Source organism: Xyrauchen texanus, chromosome 10, assembly GCF_025860055.1.
Source record: "Xyrauchen texanus isolate HMW12.3.18 chromosome 10, RBS_HiC_50CHRs, whole genome shotgun sequence".
In the NCBI taxonomy this organism is placed as follows: domain Eukaryota; kingdom Metazoa; phylum Chordata; class Actinopteri; order Cypriniformes; family Catostomidae; genus Xyrauchen; species Xyrauchen texanus.
Genome location: NC_068285.1, coordinates 5151684 through 5169183, shown reverse-complemented (window position 1 = coordinate 5169183; position 17500 = coordinate 5151684). Strand labels below are relative to the sequence as shown.

Genomic DNA, 17500 nt, shown 5'->3' with positions numbered 1-17500 from the left:
TAGAAGGCTCGAGGTGTCGGAGCCATGGAAGGCGGACTCATGGGAAGCAGAGCCTTAGAAGGTTTGAGGGGCGGAGTCATGGGAGGCAGAGCCTTAGAAGGCTCGAGGGGCGGAGCCATGGAAGGCGGAGTCATGGGAGGCAGAATCATGGGAGGCAGAGCCTTAGAAGGCTCGAGGTGTCGGAGCCATGGAAGGCAGAGTCATGGGAGGCAGAGCCTTAGAAGGCTCTAGGAGCAGAGCCATGGAAGGCGGAGTCATGGGAAGCACAGCCTTAGAAGGCTTGAGGGGCGGAGTCATGGGAGGCAGAGCCTTAGAAGGCTCTAGGAGCAGAGCCATGGAAGGCGGAGTCATGGGAGGCAGAATCATGGGAGGCAGAGCCTTAGAAGGCTCGAGGTGTTGGAGCCATGGAATGCGGAGTCATATGAGACAGAGCCTTAGAAGGCTCGAGGTGTTGGAGCCATGGAAGGGAGAGTCATGGGAGGCAGAGCCTTAGAAGGCTCGATAGGCGGAGTCATGGGAGGCAGAGCCTTAGAAGGCTCAAGCGGCGGAGCCATGGAAGGCAGAGTCATGGGAGGCAGAGCCTTAGAAGGCTAGGGGGCGGAGCCATGGAATGCGGAGTCATATGAGACAGAGCCTTAGAAGGCTCGAGGGGCGGAGCCATGGAAGGCAGAGTCATGGAAGGTGGAGTCATGGGAGGCAGAGCCTTAGAAAGGCTTGAGGGATGGAGCCATGGGAGGCAGAGCCTTAGAAGGCTGGAGGGGCGGAGCCATCTAAGGCGGAGTGTATGTGTGTGTGATTGTGTGCGTGTATATGTGTGTGTGTGTGTGTGTGTTGTGAGTGTGTGTGTATATGTGTGTGTGTGTGTGTGTGTGTGATTGTGTTGTGAGTGTGTGTGTGTGTGTGTTACATGACTTGAAGTTGTTGCCAGTGACGTTCATCTGCATTTGCAACATATTTCGAGACAAACTGTGGCATTTAGTGTCTGTAATGCAGAAGCATTGTTTCAGTGTTTGAGGTCAGTGACAATGCATTTCCCTTTGTCATTGTTGTGTAACACATGTATGTAGAAACTCGTATCTGAAACATGTGAAACTCACAGATATTCATGCTCTGAATCTGACTCAAGGGTCAAAGGTGAGACTTCTGAATAGTTGAAATAGTTTCTGTATATTACAACAGACTCATGATAATGAATTATGGATTGAAACATTGATCTATAATCATTATTAACACGCACTAAAGTGAGATCTTTATGAGCCCATTGAACATTTCGGATGAGATGACACATCCAGACCTCCACTGGAGTTTGATCCTGATATTTCTATATGTCCTCTTCACATGCCGGTGTGTACAGAAAGTAAAGGAGGTTTGAATATTTCCATTGTGATGATGTAACTCAAGGATCAAAGGTTTATGGATTTAATATGTCATCGCTGTGTAAATGTGTGCATGTTCATTTGAAAGACACCGACACATCATAAACATACTGTATAAATGTATCTGTAGGACCATATAACATCTGTAATGTCACGCAGAGATTCATGGAAATCATTTACTGGCTTTAATCACAGAAGTGACGGTTTATCAGTACTGAGTTCAAATCAAAAGAAGTTTCATATATGGAAACTCAATCAGCTGTTGTTCAGTGATTATATAACAACATTCATGTTATTGGAGCTACAGCTCTGGGTTATTATGTTCTCAGTACATCACACGACATCTGTGCATATTATAAAACGTCTAGGTTAAGTATGTAACCTCCGTTCCCCGATGGAGGGAACGAGACGTTGTGTCGGAGAAGTGACACTAGGGGTCTCTCTTGAGCGCCGAATATGCCTCTGATCTATGAAAAAAGGCCAATGAGAAGTTGGCAGACAGTATTTGCATGTCCCGCCCCCGGACATATGGGTATTTAAGCGGGCAAATACTATGAGTTCATTCAGGATTTTTCTGAGGAGCCGGAAATGGTCCGCCCACTACAGAGGCTCGGCTCAGCGACGTGGCAGGGAGGACACAACGTCTCGTTCCCTCCATCGGGGAACGGAGGTTACATAGACGTTCCCCGTCTGTCGCTCACTTCGATGTTGTGTCGAAGAAGCGACACTAGGGGTCCCAATTAATTCGTGCCATGCGCTGAGCCGTGTACGTGAACTGCTGACACAGGAGCGGGCAGGTATTCTTCCGTGCAAATGCGACCAGCTGTATCCGGCTGCACGCACCCTTCCCCAATGCCCCATAAAGTCATCAGAATCCTTCTGGTTACTCTGACAAGGGGAACAAGGTGACAGTTGCCAAACTGGGAACGGGCCAAGCCTGGCTGGGCCTCTTTTCTCTCTTATGTTTCTCGCATAGAGCAATAACGGCCAGGGCCCTTACATGCATCGAGGGAAGGGGGTCTTACCCAGTTTCCTATTCTTTCAGGGGGAAAAGACCCTGCGGAGACCACACCTACCCGAAAGGGGAGGTAAGCATGGTGAATATGTCACATGGGCTCTTTAGGCGACATGTGGAAAGTGGCGCGGTTGTAGATCAAGCCTCAAGGAGGGGGAAGTTGCTACAACACGGTGACCGGAGGGCAAACGGGGACTACCTAAGGAAAATGCGAGTCCACTTTTGTAAGGGGACAGTACCGCGGATAATACACACAGGGGGAGTCCGCGTAGGAGTCTTTGGCCTGTGGAGCACCTATTCCAGTACAGGGTAGACCTGCAGTGGAATGGGTCGGCGAGTTCCTCCCCTGAACTGCGGACCCACAAGGGCTAGGGAGGAATCCTCCAGGAATCCGAGAGATGGAGTCTCCTGGGAGAAACAGGCGCACAGTTTTACCTCAGCTGTGGGAACACAAGCGATTCACCTGGCCAGTTTGTCGGCGTGTTACCGAGTTCTACGGGCTCGGACCTGAGAGAACACAGGACGATACTGACTCAACCTGGAGATTGTAAAATCTCGCAAAGGAGTGTGTGTGTGTGTGTATGAGTGTGTGTGTGTGTGTGTGTGTGTGTGTGTGTGTTGTGAGTGTGTGTGTGTGTGATTGTGTTGTGAGTGTGTGTGTGTGTGTGTGTGTGTGCAGTGGTTAAATTGGCTTTTGTAGGGAGGGGGAGCCCTTATTTACGGTGAATGGTCATCATTCAAAATCCCGCCGTAAAATGACTTAGGGTTTTTACACCAATGGGGCTCTTTTTCCAGTATTAATGCGTAAGGTAGGGTTGAGTAGTTATTCAAACAAAGACAAATACTTTACAATTCACTTATTTTATTATAATTTTTTATCTTGAATGTTAACAGGCAGGCAACGGATTTCACCCTCAGTAAAATGTATGAAAGGAATATGTTTGAAAATATTGCAAGCCAGAGACGAATATGTAAATGTATTTTTTATTTGTACAATTTAGAAACGTTGAAGTCCCTTCAGCACCTGTATGTTAATGTAACTCTTGCAGTAATTATTTATCATATTCATGCAGCCTGTGTTATTCTGTTGAGTGTTGAAAACCATCGAGGAGAAAGCGATCAGGACACTTTTAGCATGTAAACGGGTAAAGAAAAAAAAAAGTAAACTCAGCCGCTTTGCAAGAAACATTAAACGTTCTATAAAGTTTTTTTTATTATTAGTAAAACTGAATAACAAATTAACAGGGAAGTAGAGTTGGAAAAAAAATGATAATCTCCACCTTTATTGAGTTTTGTAATGCCTGATAGAAAAGTATCTATCTTTGAGAGCAATATAATACTTTAGGCAATTGCAGAATAGTCCCATTAGTCACAGATACACTTCAGAAAATTGAGTACACAACTATTTCTGGCCTTAAAAGTTACAAAAACCAAATCAATGCAGAACATTGTATCTCAAAAGCATTACAATGTGCCCCCACCCCATGCACTACTTAAAACCCGATGTGGCCCCTTTACCAAAATAGTTAAAAATATTAATAATTACTCACATCACATTTACAAATTTGTTTCAGGATTTTACAGTAAAAGGAACTGTTATATTTTGACAAAATATTTCAGTTTCAAATGAAATAATCTAAAGGTAACATTTATTAGACATCAACAGTGGCAGTTTAAAGTTTCAAGATGTGTTTCAGCTAGTATTTATTTTTCATAAATACATTCATTTATTATTATTATTACTATTATTTAAGACTAGCACACTGACCTAACCATGGTAATGAGGAGCCTTTCCTTCTGTGTAATATGTGTATAAATATTAGGTAACAAATGGGATAATAATGGGCTCATGTACAGACAGGAGCAGTCTGGCGTCACTGTCGTGCACCTACAGTATATGCAAACTGTTAAAAATCAATATATTACTTTAGATGCTCACGCAGCTGATGTTATTCTTCATTTAGTAGTTCATTTAACATGTAAACTAACATGCTTTAGTTATATAACATGTTCTAGCTACATGCTATTTTTATATTCGATCGCTCTAGCCGTTAGCGGGTTTCCATGGTAACGTCGCTGTCTTAGAATAGTGACAGTTTTCCCTTGATGGTTGTGGGCGGGGTGCTGAACAATGCATTTATGACGTCTGATAATTCCATGTAGCCTGGGTGTCTCTGTGTAGTCTTGCTAATTATTCAGTCTCATATGCCATGTATTTGCCAGGAGTCAGGAGATGAAAAATAATTTAAGTGGAATAACAATATTTGGTGCTGAAGGAGACGGAGCTCAGCTCCGGCAGGGTGTGTTGTGGACCTGAGGAGGCGGAGCTGCGCTCCGGTGCGCTCCGGCCCAATTTAACCTCTGTGTGTGTGTTACATGACTTGAAGTTGTTGCCAGTGACGTTCATCTGCATTTGTAACATATTTCGAGACAAACTGTGGCATTTAGTGTCTGTAATGCAGAAGCATTGTTTCAGTGTTTGAGGTCAGTGACAATGCATTTCCCTTTGTCATTGTTGTGTAACACATGTATGTAGAAACTCGTATCTGAAACATGTGAAACTCACAGATATTCATGCTCTGAATCTGACTCAAGGGTCAAAGGTGAGACTTCTGAATAGTTGAAATAGTTGATGATAATGAGTGCAATACGGATTGAAACGTTGATCTATAATCATTATTAACACGCACTAAAGTGAGCGCCCGGGAAAGCACGTCCATCGTTTCCGCATCAGCGTGTGACTGGGCGACCTCACCTGAAGAAGGAAGCCCAGCCGAGACTTTCATTTCCGACCGGATGAGCCCACTCTCTGATGCTGTGCTCAACAGCTCATCATCGCCGCGGGCCCAGGACAAGAGGTCGAACTCGCTCTGAGACGAGTGGCGCACTCATCCTGAATCCTGAACAGGGCAAGCATGCTGGGGAATGGGAGCCGTGGGAATTCAGCTCGCTAATTTCTCAAAGAATAGCGACCGCTCGGCTCCGAAGACAAAACCTGAATGAGCGGTTCACACGCCAGCTCCTTTATACCCGTATGTGCGGGAGAGTGGCATGCAAATACCACCCGCCAATTCCCATTGGCCTTTAATCAAAGATCAGAGGTGTCTCGGCTCCCAAGAGTGACCCCTAGAGTCACTTCATCGACACAACATGAGTGAGTGACAGATAGATATTTGACTTGCATGATTAGTTTGAGACACTTTAAAGGCGTGGTAAGGTGGGACGGTGGTTTTACAAGGGGGATGTGTTTTGGTATTTCTGGCAACAAGAGGGGGGTGGCATCCCCTGGCATCCCCCCTCCACTCAAGTATGTGTGTTTCTATGAAGAGTACATTACAGTAACAAACACTTGATGGAATATCGGCTCATATAATTTTGTTATAGTACAAAGACACAACAGAAAGTTATTTCAAATATTGTATTAAAACGACTCTAACTCAACTTTAAGTGCAGAAGTGCTGTCAGACACACACACACACGTCATGTGACTTCTGGGAAACTTTGTTTTTGTTGCCGTTTAAAAGTCATTGTGGGTGTGTCTGTTGCTAAGGAGAGGCAGAAAAGTCAGCAGCCAATCAGAAAAAAGCAGGAAGTGTGCAGCAGAAACATTTGGGTGAGATGGAAACTTCTCACCTCATTCATTACACATGAACCTCAGTGGAGTGTGTGTGTGTGTGTGTGTGTGTGTGCGTGTGCATGTGTATGCGTGTGTGTGTGTGCATTTGTGTGTGCGTGTGTGTGTGTGTGTGTGTGTGTGCATGTGTGTGCGTATGCATGTGAGTGTGTGTGTGTTTGCATGTGTGTGTGTGTGTGTGTGTGCATGTGTGTGTGTGTGTGTGTGTGTGTGTGTGTGCATGTGTGTGTGTGTGTGTGTATGTGTGTGCATGTGCATGTGTGTGTGCATGTGCGTGTGTGTGTGTGTGTGTGTGTCTGTGTGTGTGTGCGTGCGTACCTGCCTGTGCGCGTGCATGTGTGTGTGTGTGTACGTATGCATGTGAGTGTGTGTGTGTTTGCATGTGTGTGTGTGTGTGTGTGTGTGTATGTGTGTGCATGTGCATGTGTGTGTGCATGTGTGTGTGTGTGTGTGTGTGTGTGTGTGTGTGTGTGTGTGCGTGCGTACGTGCCTGTGCGCGTGCATGTGTGTGTGTGTGTACGTATGCATGTGAGTGTGTGTATGTGTGTGTGTGTGTGTGTGTGTGTGTGTGTGTGTGTGCATGTGCATGTGTGTGCATGTGTGTGTGTGTGTGTGTGTGTGTGTGTGTGTGTGTGTGTGTGTGTGTGTGTGTACAGCTACAGTTGTTTTACAGGTAGAGTTTTGTCAGTCGTTAGTGGTCTGAGCTGTCAGGACACTGCACTGTTGGTTTGTTCAGCATTAGTTAGGTTAGAATAATGTCGGGAGTTGATTTAAGGAGATTGTTGTAAGACAGGTTTGGAGTTTTCACTGACGTGTGATTGTTCCAGCTTTATATAAGTTTAATTTGAATATAATCTGGCGTGTTATCACACATGTAGACACTGGGACAGTGAGTTACAGGAACATGATTAATTAATTTGGGTTAAAGCTAGACTGTGAGGTCACTGGTGGATCTTTCATCTTCACCTGGAATTCATTGATTCATTGATTCATGGTCTCGTTTACGTTCCGCGTCAGTTTCCTGGTGAAATGAACACTGAGGCACTAAAACATCAACAACTTTTATTCACTTTCTCACAAATCACGAGTTAAACGGCAGATTATCAGTACATAAAGACTAACTTCTCACCCTGTTCCTCACACAACGCTATCTCATGACATCTGTTTACTAAAGCGTGTAACTCATTTCAACGCTTGCGTCACAGTCACTACATGTACAAGCGTGTTCGAGTGTGATCAGATTGAGCTCGACTGATGGAGTGTTGCACTTGTGATGTTAGAGGAGCGGGTACGAGTCCTGAAGAGCACACGAGTCCACACGGGAACACAAAGTGACATGGTGCTGTTGTTCATTAGGATTAGGTTTAGGTTAGGCAGGTCAGTTTTGTTGATTTAAAACTCAATAGACCATTAAACTGAAAAACACATAGTGGACATTTCCCCACAGAACTGCCACGATACGTGCAATAAATCTGCATAATGCACATTTGTGTAAGTTGAATGCGATTGGGCTGTTTCAGAAATGTTAGAATAGAAACTTCAACAGAAACCTCAAAGGATTGTGCTCCATTATAACTATCATCATTACAGCTGAATCATAACTTCAGTGTGTGTCAGTTCCTCACACAACAGGTCAGTATTTATGATGATTATATAATACTTCATATGGAGGTTGACCCGCCCGTATTACTTGCGTTATATGGATAGAGTCGTAAAAGTTTCTCAAGAAGATCTAAATGATAAATTCAACTAAAGATCAAACTAAACAAAGCAACAGCTGTGACAGAAAACATGTTACATAACTTCTGCTGGGGGAAGGGCAGAGCGAGATACTTCCTGTTGCCATTTACATAGTTGAATCCTGAGGAAGTTCTGAAGAGCCACGAAACAGAGCGAGACAGACAGAGCGAGACAGACAGAGAGCGAGAGAGACAGAGAGAGAGAGAGAGAGAGAGAGAGAGAGAGAGAGAGAGAGAGTGCAAGCTGGTGTTTTTTTATTTAAATGGTGTTTGTGGTCTGAGAATCAAGCAAACAGGAGCTTGAACGTGGCTGTTGTCTGTACTCGAGGAAATTCTTGCATTCTGTTGTCATCTACACACAAATACACACAAACAGAACACGTATAGAAAGCAGAAATGTTTGAACGTTTCTTTTAAGCAATGACTAAAAAACTACACATACCTGTAGCTGACGCTCTGTATAACAAGCAGAGGTGTAGCAACGATCTGAAAAGTGTCATTCTCATTAGTTTCTCTTCACCATATGATGCTGTTTTACAGAATTTATTTATTTTTCTCCCTTTTTTCTCCCCAATCTGGAATTCCCAATGGGCATTGAGTACTCGTGGTGGCGTAGTGACTCGCCTCACTCCGGGTGTCGGAGGACGAATCTCAGTTGCCTCCACGTCTGAGACCGTCAATCCACGCAACTTATCACGTGACTCGTTGAGCGTGACTCTACCCTCCTTACCAACCGGCCCAATTTGGTTGCTAAGGAGACCTGACTGGAGTCACTCAGCATGACCTGGATTCAAACTCACGACTCCAGGTGTGATAGTCACCGTCAATACTCACTGAGATACACAGACCCCCATTTTAAACCGAAGAATTATCATCTCTTTTTTTTTATAACCCCAGTGAGCAGCTGAAGGTGACTGTGGCGAGGACCACAAAACTCCATAAGATGATGATTAATGGAGAAAAATAACCTTGGGAGAAACCAGACTTACTGTGGGGGCCAGTTCCCCTCTGACTAACCCTAAACCTGACTCACTGTGGGGGCCAGTTCCCCTCTGACTAACCCCACCCTAACCCTAAACCAGACTCACTGTGGGGGCCAGTTCCCCTCTGACTAACCCCACCCTAACCCTAAACCAGACTCACTGTGGGGGCCAGTTCCCCTCTGGCCAACCCCACCCTAACCCTAAACCAGACTCACTGTGGGGGCCAGTTCCCCTCTGGCCAACCCCACCCTAACCCTAAAACAGACTCACTGTGGGGGCCAGTTCCCCTCTGACTAACCCCGCCCTAACCCTAAACCAGACTCACTGTGGGGGCCAGTTCCCCTCTGACCAACCCCACCCTAACCCTAAACCAAACTCACTGTGGGGGCCAGTTCCCCTCTGACTAACCCCACCCTAACCCTAAACCAGACTCACTGTGGGGGCCAGTTCCCCTCTGACTCACCCCACCCTAACCCTAAACCAGACTCACTGTGGGGGCCAGTTCCCTCTGACTAACCCCACCTTAACCCTAAACCAGACTCACTGTGGGGGCCAGTTCCCCTCTGACTAACCCCACCTTAACCCTAAACCAGACTCACTGTGGGGGCCAGTTCCCCTCTGACTAACCCCACCCTAACCCTAAACCAGACTCGCTGTGGGGGCCAGTTCCCCTCTGACTAACCCCACCCTAACCCTAAACCAGACTCGCCGTGGGGGCCAGTTCCCCTCTGACTGACCCCACCTTAACCCTAAACCATACTCACTGTGAGGGCCAGTTCCCCTCTGACTAACCCCACCCTAACCCTAAACCAGACTCGCTGTGGGGGCCAGTTCCCCTCTGACCAACCCCACCCTAACCCTAAACCAGACTCACTGTGGGGGCCAGTTCCCCTCTGACTAACCCCACCCTAACCCTAAACTAGATTCACTGTGGGGGCCAGTTCCCCTCTGACTGACCCCACCTTAACCCTAAACCAGACTCACTGTGGGGGCCAGTTCCCCTCTGACTAACCCCACCCTAACCCTAAACCAGACTCACTGTGGGGGCCAGTTCCCCTCTGACTAACCCCACCCTAACCCTAAACCAGACTCACTGTGGGGCCAGTTCCCCTCTGACTAACCCCACCTTAAACCAGACTCACCGTGGGGGCCAGTTCCCCTCTGACTAACCCCACCCTAACCCTAAACCAGACTCACTGTGGGGCCAGTTCCCCTCTGACTAACCCCACCCTAACCCTAAACCAGACTCACTGTGGGGGCCAGTTCCCCTCTGACTAACCCCACCCTAACCCTAAACCAGACTCACTGTGGGGCCAGTTCCCCTCTGACTAACCCCACCTTAAACCAGACTCACCGTGGGGGCCAGTTCCCCTCTGACTAACCCCACCTTAAACCAGACTCACTGTGGGGGCCAGTTCCCCTCTGACTAACCCCACCTTAAACCAGACTCACCGTGGGGGCCAGTTCCCCTCTGACTAACCCCACCTTAAACCAGACTTACTGTGGGGGCCAGTTCCCCTCTGACTAACCCCACCCTAACCCTAAACCAGACTCACTGTGGGGGCCAGTTCCCCTCTGACTAACCCCACCCTAACCCTAAACCAGACTCGCCGTGGGGGCCAGTTCCCCTCTGACTAACCCCACCCTAACCCTAAACCAGACTCACTGTGGGGGCCAGTTCCCCTCTGACTAACATTATGAATATAATGTAAATATTACTTATGTATAGTTAAAGTCATGGTTTAAAATGATTAAACTAAGTAAGTGTTAAGGGTCAGTGTTTAAACATTGATTGTGTTTGAACTGTAAGATTAATGATTAAAGTCTTTGAAGTCCATCCTGGATTAACTGCAGAAGTTCACACAGATGCAATTTTCCTTGTTAATTGGCTGATGAAGGCTTTTGAACCGGGCCCGACAGGACCCGAGAAAAATTTCTGAGGTTCGGGTCAGTTTTTCAAGTAGGGCTTAGAGTTCAGGTCGTGTTGGGGTTTGTAACGAATGAATAAATAACCTTATTCACCAAACTTGTTTCACGCACGCACACCCATTGCATTGTATCATTGTATTCCAGATTGTTCTGCGCCCAGAGGGGACTGTTGCATTGTATCATTTATTATTTTATATATTTCCTTTTTTATTAAAAGACATTCATCTTTCTTGTGATTTGGGATGTTATGTCTGATAGCACACATCTCTCAGACGTCTATTTGATGTGTGCATTTACATCTGGAAGACCATTTTTAGGTTGTTTGCTCATCTGAAATACGTCAATCAGACATTCAGCAGATGTATTTCATAAGATTTATGATGTTTGTAAATCTGATCTTTGTCAGATGTTCAGGAGATATTAAAATGTGATGCTTTCAGATGAAAAGATCTCAAACAAGCGTCTCATCTGTGCGGTCTGGGTATGGTGTATTTGATCAATTCTGTTGTTGTGAATGGTCTGAGATGTGTAAACGAAAGTATTTTCAGAATGACAGAGCTGTTCAGCCGTGACGTAACACGAAACGCTAATTCGATGTGGGTTTCTTTTAGGAATTCCCTGAGGGTTTTTACAACTGGCAGTAAAACAAGATGTGTGGTAAAATATTCTCGAAGAGACTTTCACGTTTTTGTTCTAGAACATAAATGACACAGTCAGATCTACATTTTGGGATTTTGAGGCTGTTGTAATCATTAAAAATGCATTTTGATAACCCATCGCTAAATAAGGACTACAAATGTCGTCCATTTTATACTAAACGTAGCTGAATGGCTGATGGGAGTTGTAGTTCTTAATTAGCATTGCGATTACGACATTTATTTTTAAAAACAAAGTTGCTTCAAAATCAACGTTTGGGGTCTGACTGTGTCATTTATGTTCTAGAACAAAACCTGAATGTCTCTTCAAGTCATTTTTAGCACTTAATATATAAAACTGGCATTATATAGACCCAGTGGTTAAATTGGCTTTTGTAGGGAGGGGGAGCCCTTATTTACGGTGAATGGTCATCATTCAAAATCCCGCCGTAAAATGACTTAGGGTTTTTACACCAATGGGGCTCTTTTTCCAGTATTAATGCGTAAGGTAGGGTTGAGTAGTTATTCAAACAAAGACAAATACTTTACAATTCACTTATTTTATTATTATTTTTTATCTTGAATGTTAACAAGCAGGCAACGGATTTCACCCTCGTAAAATGTATGAAAGGAACATGTTTGAAAATATTGCAAGCCAGAGACGAATATGTAAATGTATTTTTTATTTGTACAATTTAGAAACGTTGAAGTCCCTTCGCACCTGTATGTTAATGTAACTCTTGCAGTAATTATTTATCATATTCATGCAGCCTGTGTTATTCTGTTGAGTGTTGAAAACCATCGAGGAGAAACGCATCAGGACACTTTTAGCATGTAAACGGGTAAAGAAAAAAAAAGAGTACACTCGCCCGCTTTGCAAGAAACATTAAACGTTCAATAAAGTTTTTTTTTTTATTATTAGTAAAACTGAATAACAAATTAACAGGGAAGTAGAGTTGGAAAAAAAATGTATAACCTCCGCCTTTATTGAGTTTTGTAATGCCTGATAGAAAAGTATCTATCTTTGAGAGCAATATAATACTTTAGGCAATTGCAGAATAGTCCCATTAGTCACAGATACACTTCAGAAAATTGAGTACACAACTATTTCTGGGCTTAAAAGTTACAAAAACCAAATCAATGCAGAACATTGTATCTCAAAAGCATTACAATGTGCCCCCATGCACTACTTACAGCCCGATGTGGCCCCTTTAACAAAATAGTTAGAAATATTAATAATTACTCACATCACCTTTACAAATTTGTTTCAGGATTTTACAGTAAAAGGAACTGTTATATTTTGACAAAATATTTCAGTTTCAAATGAAATAATCTAAAGGTAACATTTATTAGACCTCAACAGTGGCAGTTTAAAGTTTCAAGATGTGTTTCAGCTAGTATTTATTTTTCATAAATACATTAATTTATTATTATTATTACTATTATTTAAGACTAGCACACTGACCTAACCATGGTAATGAGGACCCTTTCCTTCTGTGTAATATGTGTATAAATATTAGGTAACAAATGGGATAATAATGGGCTCATGTACAGACAGGAGCAGTCTGGCGTCACTGTCGTGCACCTACAGTATATGCAAACTGTTAAAAATCAATATATTACTTTAGATGCTCACGCAGCTGATGTTATTCTTCATTTAGTAGTTCATTTAACATGTAAACTAACATGCTTTAGTTATATAACATGTTCTAGCTACATGCTATTTTTATATTCGATCGCTCTAGCCGTTAGCGGGTTTCCATGGTAACGTCGCTGTCTTAGAATAGTGACAGTTTTCCCTTGATGGTTGTGGGCGGGGTGCTGAACAATGCATTTATGACGTCTGATAATTCCATGTAGCCTGGGTGTCTCTGTGTAGTCTTGCTAATTATTCAGTCTCATATGCCATGTATTTGCCAGGAGTCAGGAGATGAAAAATAATTTAAGTGGAATAACAATATTTGGTGCTGAAGGAGACGGAGCTCAGCTCCGGCAGGGTGTGTTGTGGACCTGAGGAGGCGGAGCTGCGCTCCGGTGCGCTCCGGCCCAATTTAACCTCTGCATAGACCCATAGGAAATACCCGACGGAACCCATGGCTCGAAAATGCTAATGCTTAAATTAGCCTTAAGGACAACTTAAGGGTTTTTTCCTACAACATGAAAAGCTCAATTTAAAGGTTAAAATGAGTTAAACGGACATAAATGTTTCCTTTGCCCAGTTAACATAATAATTTCAACATTTCAACAACCGACCATTGCATAATACTTTAAATGTAGTTAGAGGCTAATTATACTCGTGTAAATAATCACTCTGTTTAATGTGACACAGGAATAAAAATGCAATCCTGCAATTCCTTATTGCTGTGATCATCTACACACAAATGCTAATGTAGACTATCAGTATAATCAAACACGCGCGCGCACACACACTCACAGAAGAGGAAGTCGAGTTCTCAGAAATGTTTGTGGTGTGTGTTGATGGTGTCAGAGATGAGCTGCTGTTAAACACAGATGATGTTGGTCATGTGTGTTTCATCTCAGATGCTGCTGTCAATCAGGTGTGTGTTGTGCTTTACATTTTGCTTGTGTGGTTTCTGCTCATTTGTGTGTGCACCAGAATCAATAGACACACATCTGCAGGCACGCTTGTGGTTACAGGATAATGCTCCTCTCCAATGCCCCACCATCACTCCATCTCCATGTCTGTTTACTTCAATTAAATGAGCTTTAGAGGAGTTAACTTTAGTGTTCAAAAGATGTCTCTGCTTCCTGTTGGGTAAATGTAGTGTGGCGTCAGCTGGTAGACTGATGACCCACAGGTGTGAACGGCTTCAAAATGTGGACGGCTTCAAAAAGGTACACTCAGTCATTTTTTCCTCTTTAAAAAAGTGTATAAAATCATGATCAAGACTCATTTCAGTGATGTTTAAGCTGTTTAAATGTACACGGAGAGGGTCTCCTTATGGGGGCCGCCATGTTGAGATCACATGACCAGCTGAATACTACTGAATCTCATTAACAGCCCTCTATTGAATTAATCAAGGCTAGCTATGAAGAGCGAATGCATAAAACACGCACTCTTTCTTTGCTTTTATTTGCCCCAATTCATAACATAAGAATGACTTTACTCAATATCCCTTGGCTGGAATGTTCCGGGTTCAATACCAGTTAATGCCGATTACCACACAATAATATTATAAAAGCACTTACATTCATTATTCTGTTAAAACTGCTGTATCATTGGAGCTGTAAAGTGGCTTAAATGGTCATTTTACGAGTTTAGGGTTCATTGCATTTTGTCGTCATGGCAACAACATTATAAAATTGCATTAAACTTTAAATCATTTTTACATTATGACACAAATGCTGTCGATTGAGCTTAACCTGGAACATTCCTTGAAATATTTGATTGTTCGCACCAGTGACAGTTCTGGCTCATCTTACCCCACAGTCCCAATTCTCAGGTGTGTTTCCTGCACTACAGTGTTCAGAAAGCACAGACAAACTATACCCATCATACAGTGCGGCTGAGCGACACCAACACACATTAATGATGCAAACACTAATAAATCTTTACCATTTATTTTATTAGAAAAATAGTTCAAAAATAAACATTCCTGGCTCGCGGAGAGCCCAATCTGTTGTGCCGTTATCCGATCGCCGGCGGGGCTGTTTGAGAGATGTTAAGCGCACGTTGGCCTCAAAGCGTCTGAATTTACGTCCAGCGGCCTCAGTGCTAGCCCGGGCCGTCTGGAGAGAGTCAAGGAATCATCCGGTCCAACTGACCAGTCTGTTTGGTTTCACCGAATCAGGAAAGCAAGACCGGCACCGATCCCGGCAAATCCAGCAATGGCCACCAAAGTGTTCCGAACGACAGACTCCATGTCCTCCACACGGAAGAACTCCTCAAACCCATGCTGAAGAGACAGAGAGAAACCAGTGAGTTCAGATGACATCCCAAAATAACATGGAAACCAGGTTGCCACAGTGTTTACCAAGGAATTTCCATGGTTTTCCATGACGTTGTTCCCGGATAAGGATTTAGCAGAGCATAGCCAGACAAAACTATATTCTCTACAGAAACTTCCACGACTAATCCATGCAAATCACTGCCTTAAAATTCCACAGATAATTCCCGATTTTCCAAGAGCGTGAGGTCTGACATCGATTGTTTATCAGCATCACTAGTAAAAGTATCGACACATCCTTAAACGCACAATACTTTTAGAGACATATCAAACAAACATGAATTAAGTGTTTTTCTAACCCGATGACAAGATCTTAATTATATAAACAACAATATATATCGAGGTGCTTACAGGCTTCAACATAATCCTGTTTATAATCGCAAGCCGTTCCTAACTGAAGAAAATGGGTCGAGTTTCTCATCTGCTGAATGACGATATTCGATATCTCGATAATTGGGTTTTCATCTGAAATGGCATAAAAGTGAAAAACTATACGATTAATGACGATTAACTGTGAAAACTATACGGTTAATCGCGATTAGCTGTGGGGTCTATACGGTTAATCACGATTAGCTGTGAGCCTGTTCGGTTAATCGCGATTAACTGTGAAACCTGTGCGATTAATCGCGATTGGCTGTGGAAGCTATACGGTTAATCACGATTAACTGTGAAAACTATACGATTAATCACGATTAGCTGTGAAAACTATACGGTTAATCGCGATTAACTGTGGGACCTGTGCGATTAATCGCGATTGACTGTGGAAGCTATACGGTTAATCACGATTAACTGTGAAAACTATACGATTAATCACGATTAGCTGTGAAAACTATGCGGTTAATCGCGATTAACTGTGGGACCTGTGCGATTAATCGCGATTAACTGTGAACCTGTTCGATTGATCGCGATTAACTGTGAAAACTACACGATTAATCACGATTACCTGTGAAAACTATACGGTTAATCGCGATTGACTGTGAAAACTATACGATTAATCGCGATTAGCTGTGGAAACTATATGATTAATCACGATTAACTGTGAAAACTATAAGATTAATCGCGATCAGCTGTGAAAACTATACGGCTAATCGCGATTAACTGTGAGACCTGTGCGATTAATCGCGATTAACTGTGAACCTGTTCGATTGATCGCGATTAACTGTGAAAACTATACGATTAATCGCGATTAGCTGTGGGAACTATATGATTGATCGCGATTACCTGTGAAAACTATACGATTAATCGCGATTGGCTGTGAAAACTATACGATTAATCGCGATTAGCTGTGGAAACTATACGATTAATCACGATTAACTGTGAAAACTATACGGTTAATCGCGATTAACTGTGAAAACTATACGATTAATCACGATTAACTGTGAAAACTACACGGTTAATCACGATTAACTGTGAAAACTATGCGATTAATCACGATTAACTGCGAAAACTATACGATTAATCACGATTGACTGTGAAACCTGTGCGGTTAATCACGCTTGGCTGTGGAAACTATACGATTAATCACGATTAACTGTGAAACCTGTGCGATTAATCACGATTGACTGTGAAACCTGTGCGATTAATCACGCTTGACTGTGGGAACTATGCGATTAATCGCGGTTGCCTGTGCCACCTGTGCGATTAATCGCGCTTAACTGTGAACCTGTGCGATTAATCCCGCTTGGCTGTGGAAACTATGCGATTAATCACGATTAACTGTGAAACTTGTGCGCTTAATCATGCTTGGCTGTGGAAGCTGTGCGATTAGTCGCGATTAACTGTGAAACCTGTGCGATTAATCACGCTTAACTGTGAACCTTTGCGATTAATCACGAATGACTGTGAAACCTTTGCGGTTAATCACGATTGACTGTGAAACCTTTGCGATTAATCACGCTTGACTGTGAAACCTTTGTGATTAATCACGATTGACTGTGAAACCTTTGCGGTTAATCACGATTGACTGTGAAACCTTTGCGATTAATCACGCTTGACTGTGAAACCTTTGCGGTTAATCACGATTGACTGTGAAACCTGTGCGATTAATCACGCTTGACTGTGGAAACTATACAGTTAATCTCGATTGACTGTGAAACCTGTGCGATTAATCACGATTAACTGTGAAACCTGTGCGATTAATCTCGATTGACTGTGAAACCTTTGCGATTAATCACGATTGACTGTGAAACCTGTACGGTTAATCACGATTAACTGTGAAAAC

General features: G+C 43.4%; 1 protein-coding gene across 1 annotated transcript in view; it reads right to left on the bottom strand.

Moving 5' to 3' along the window:
- Positions 1-14879: 14879 nt before the first annotated feature.
- Positions 14880-17500, bottom strand: part of LOC127650445 (induced myeloid leukemia cell differentiation protein Mcl-1-like) — a 10864-nt gene continuing 8243 nt past the window's right edge. The window contains exon 3 of the mRNA XM_052135888.1: positions 14880-15228. Within this exon, the coding sequence (XP_051991848.1) occupies positions 15112-15228 (117 nt within the window). The 3' untranslated portion in view covers positions 14880-15111. The remainder of the gene's footprint in view (positions 15229-17500) is intronic.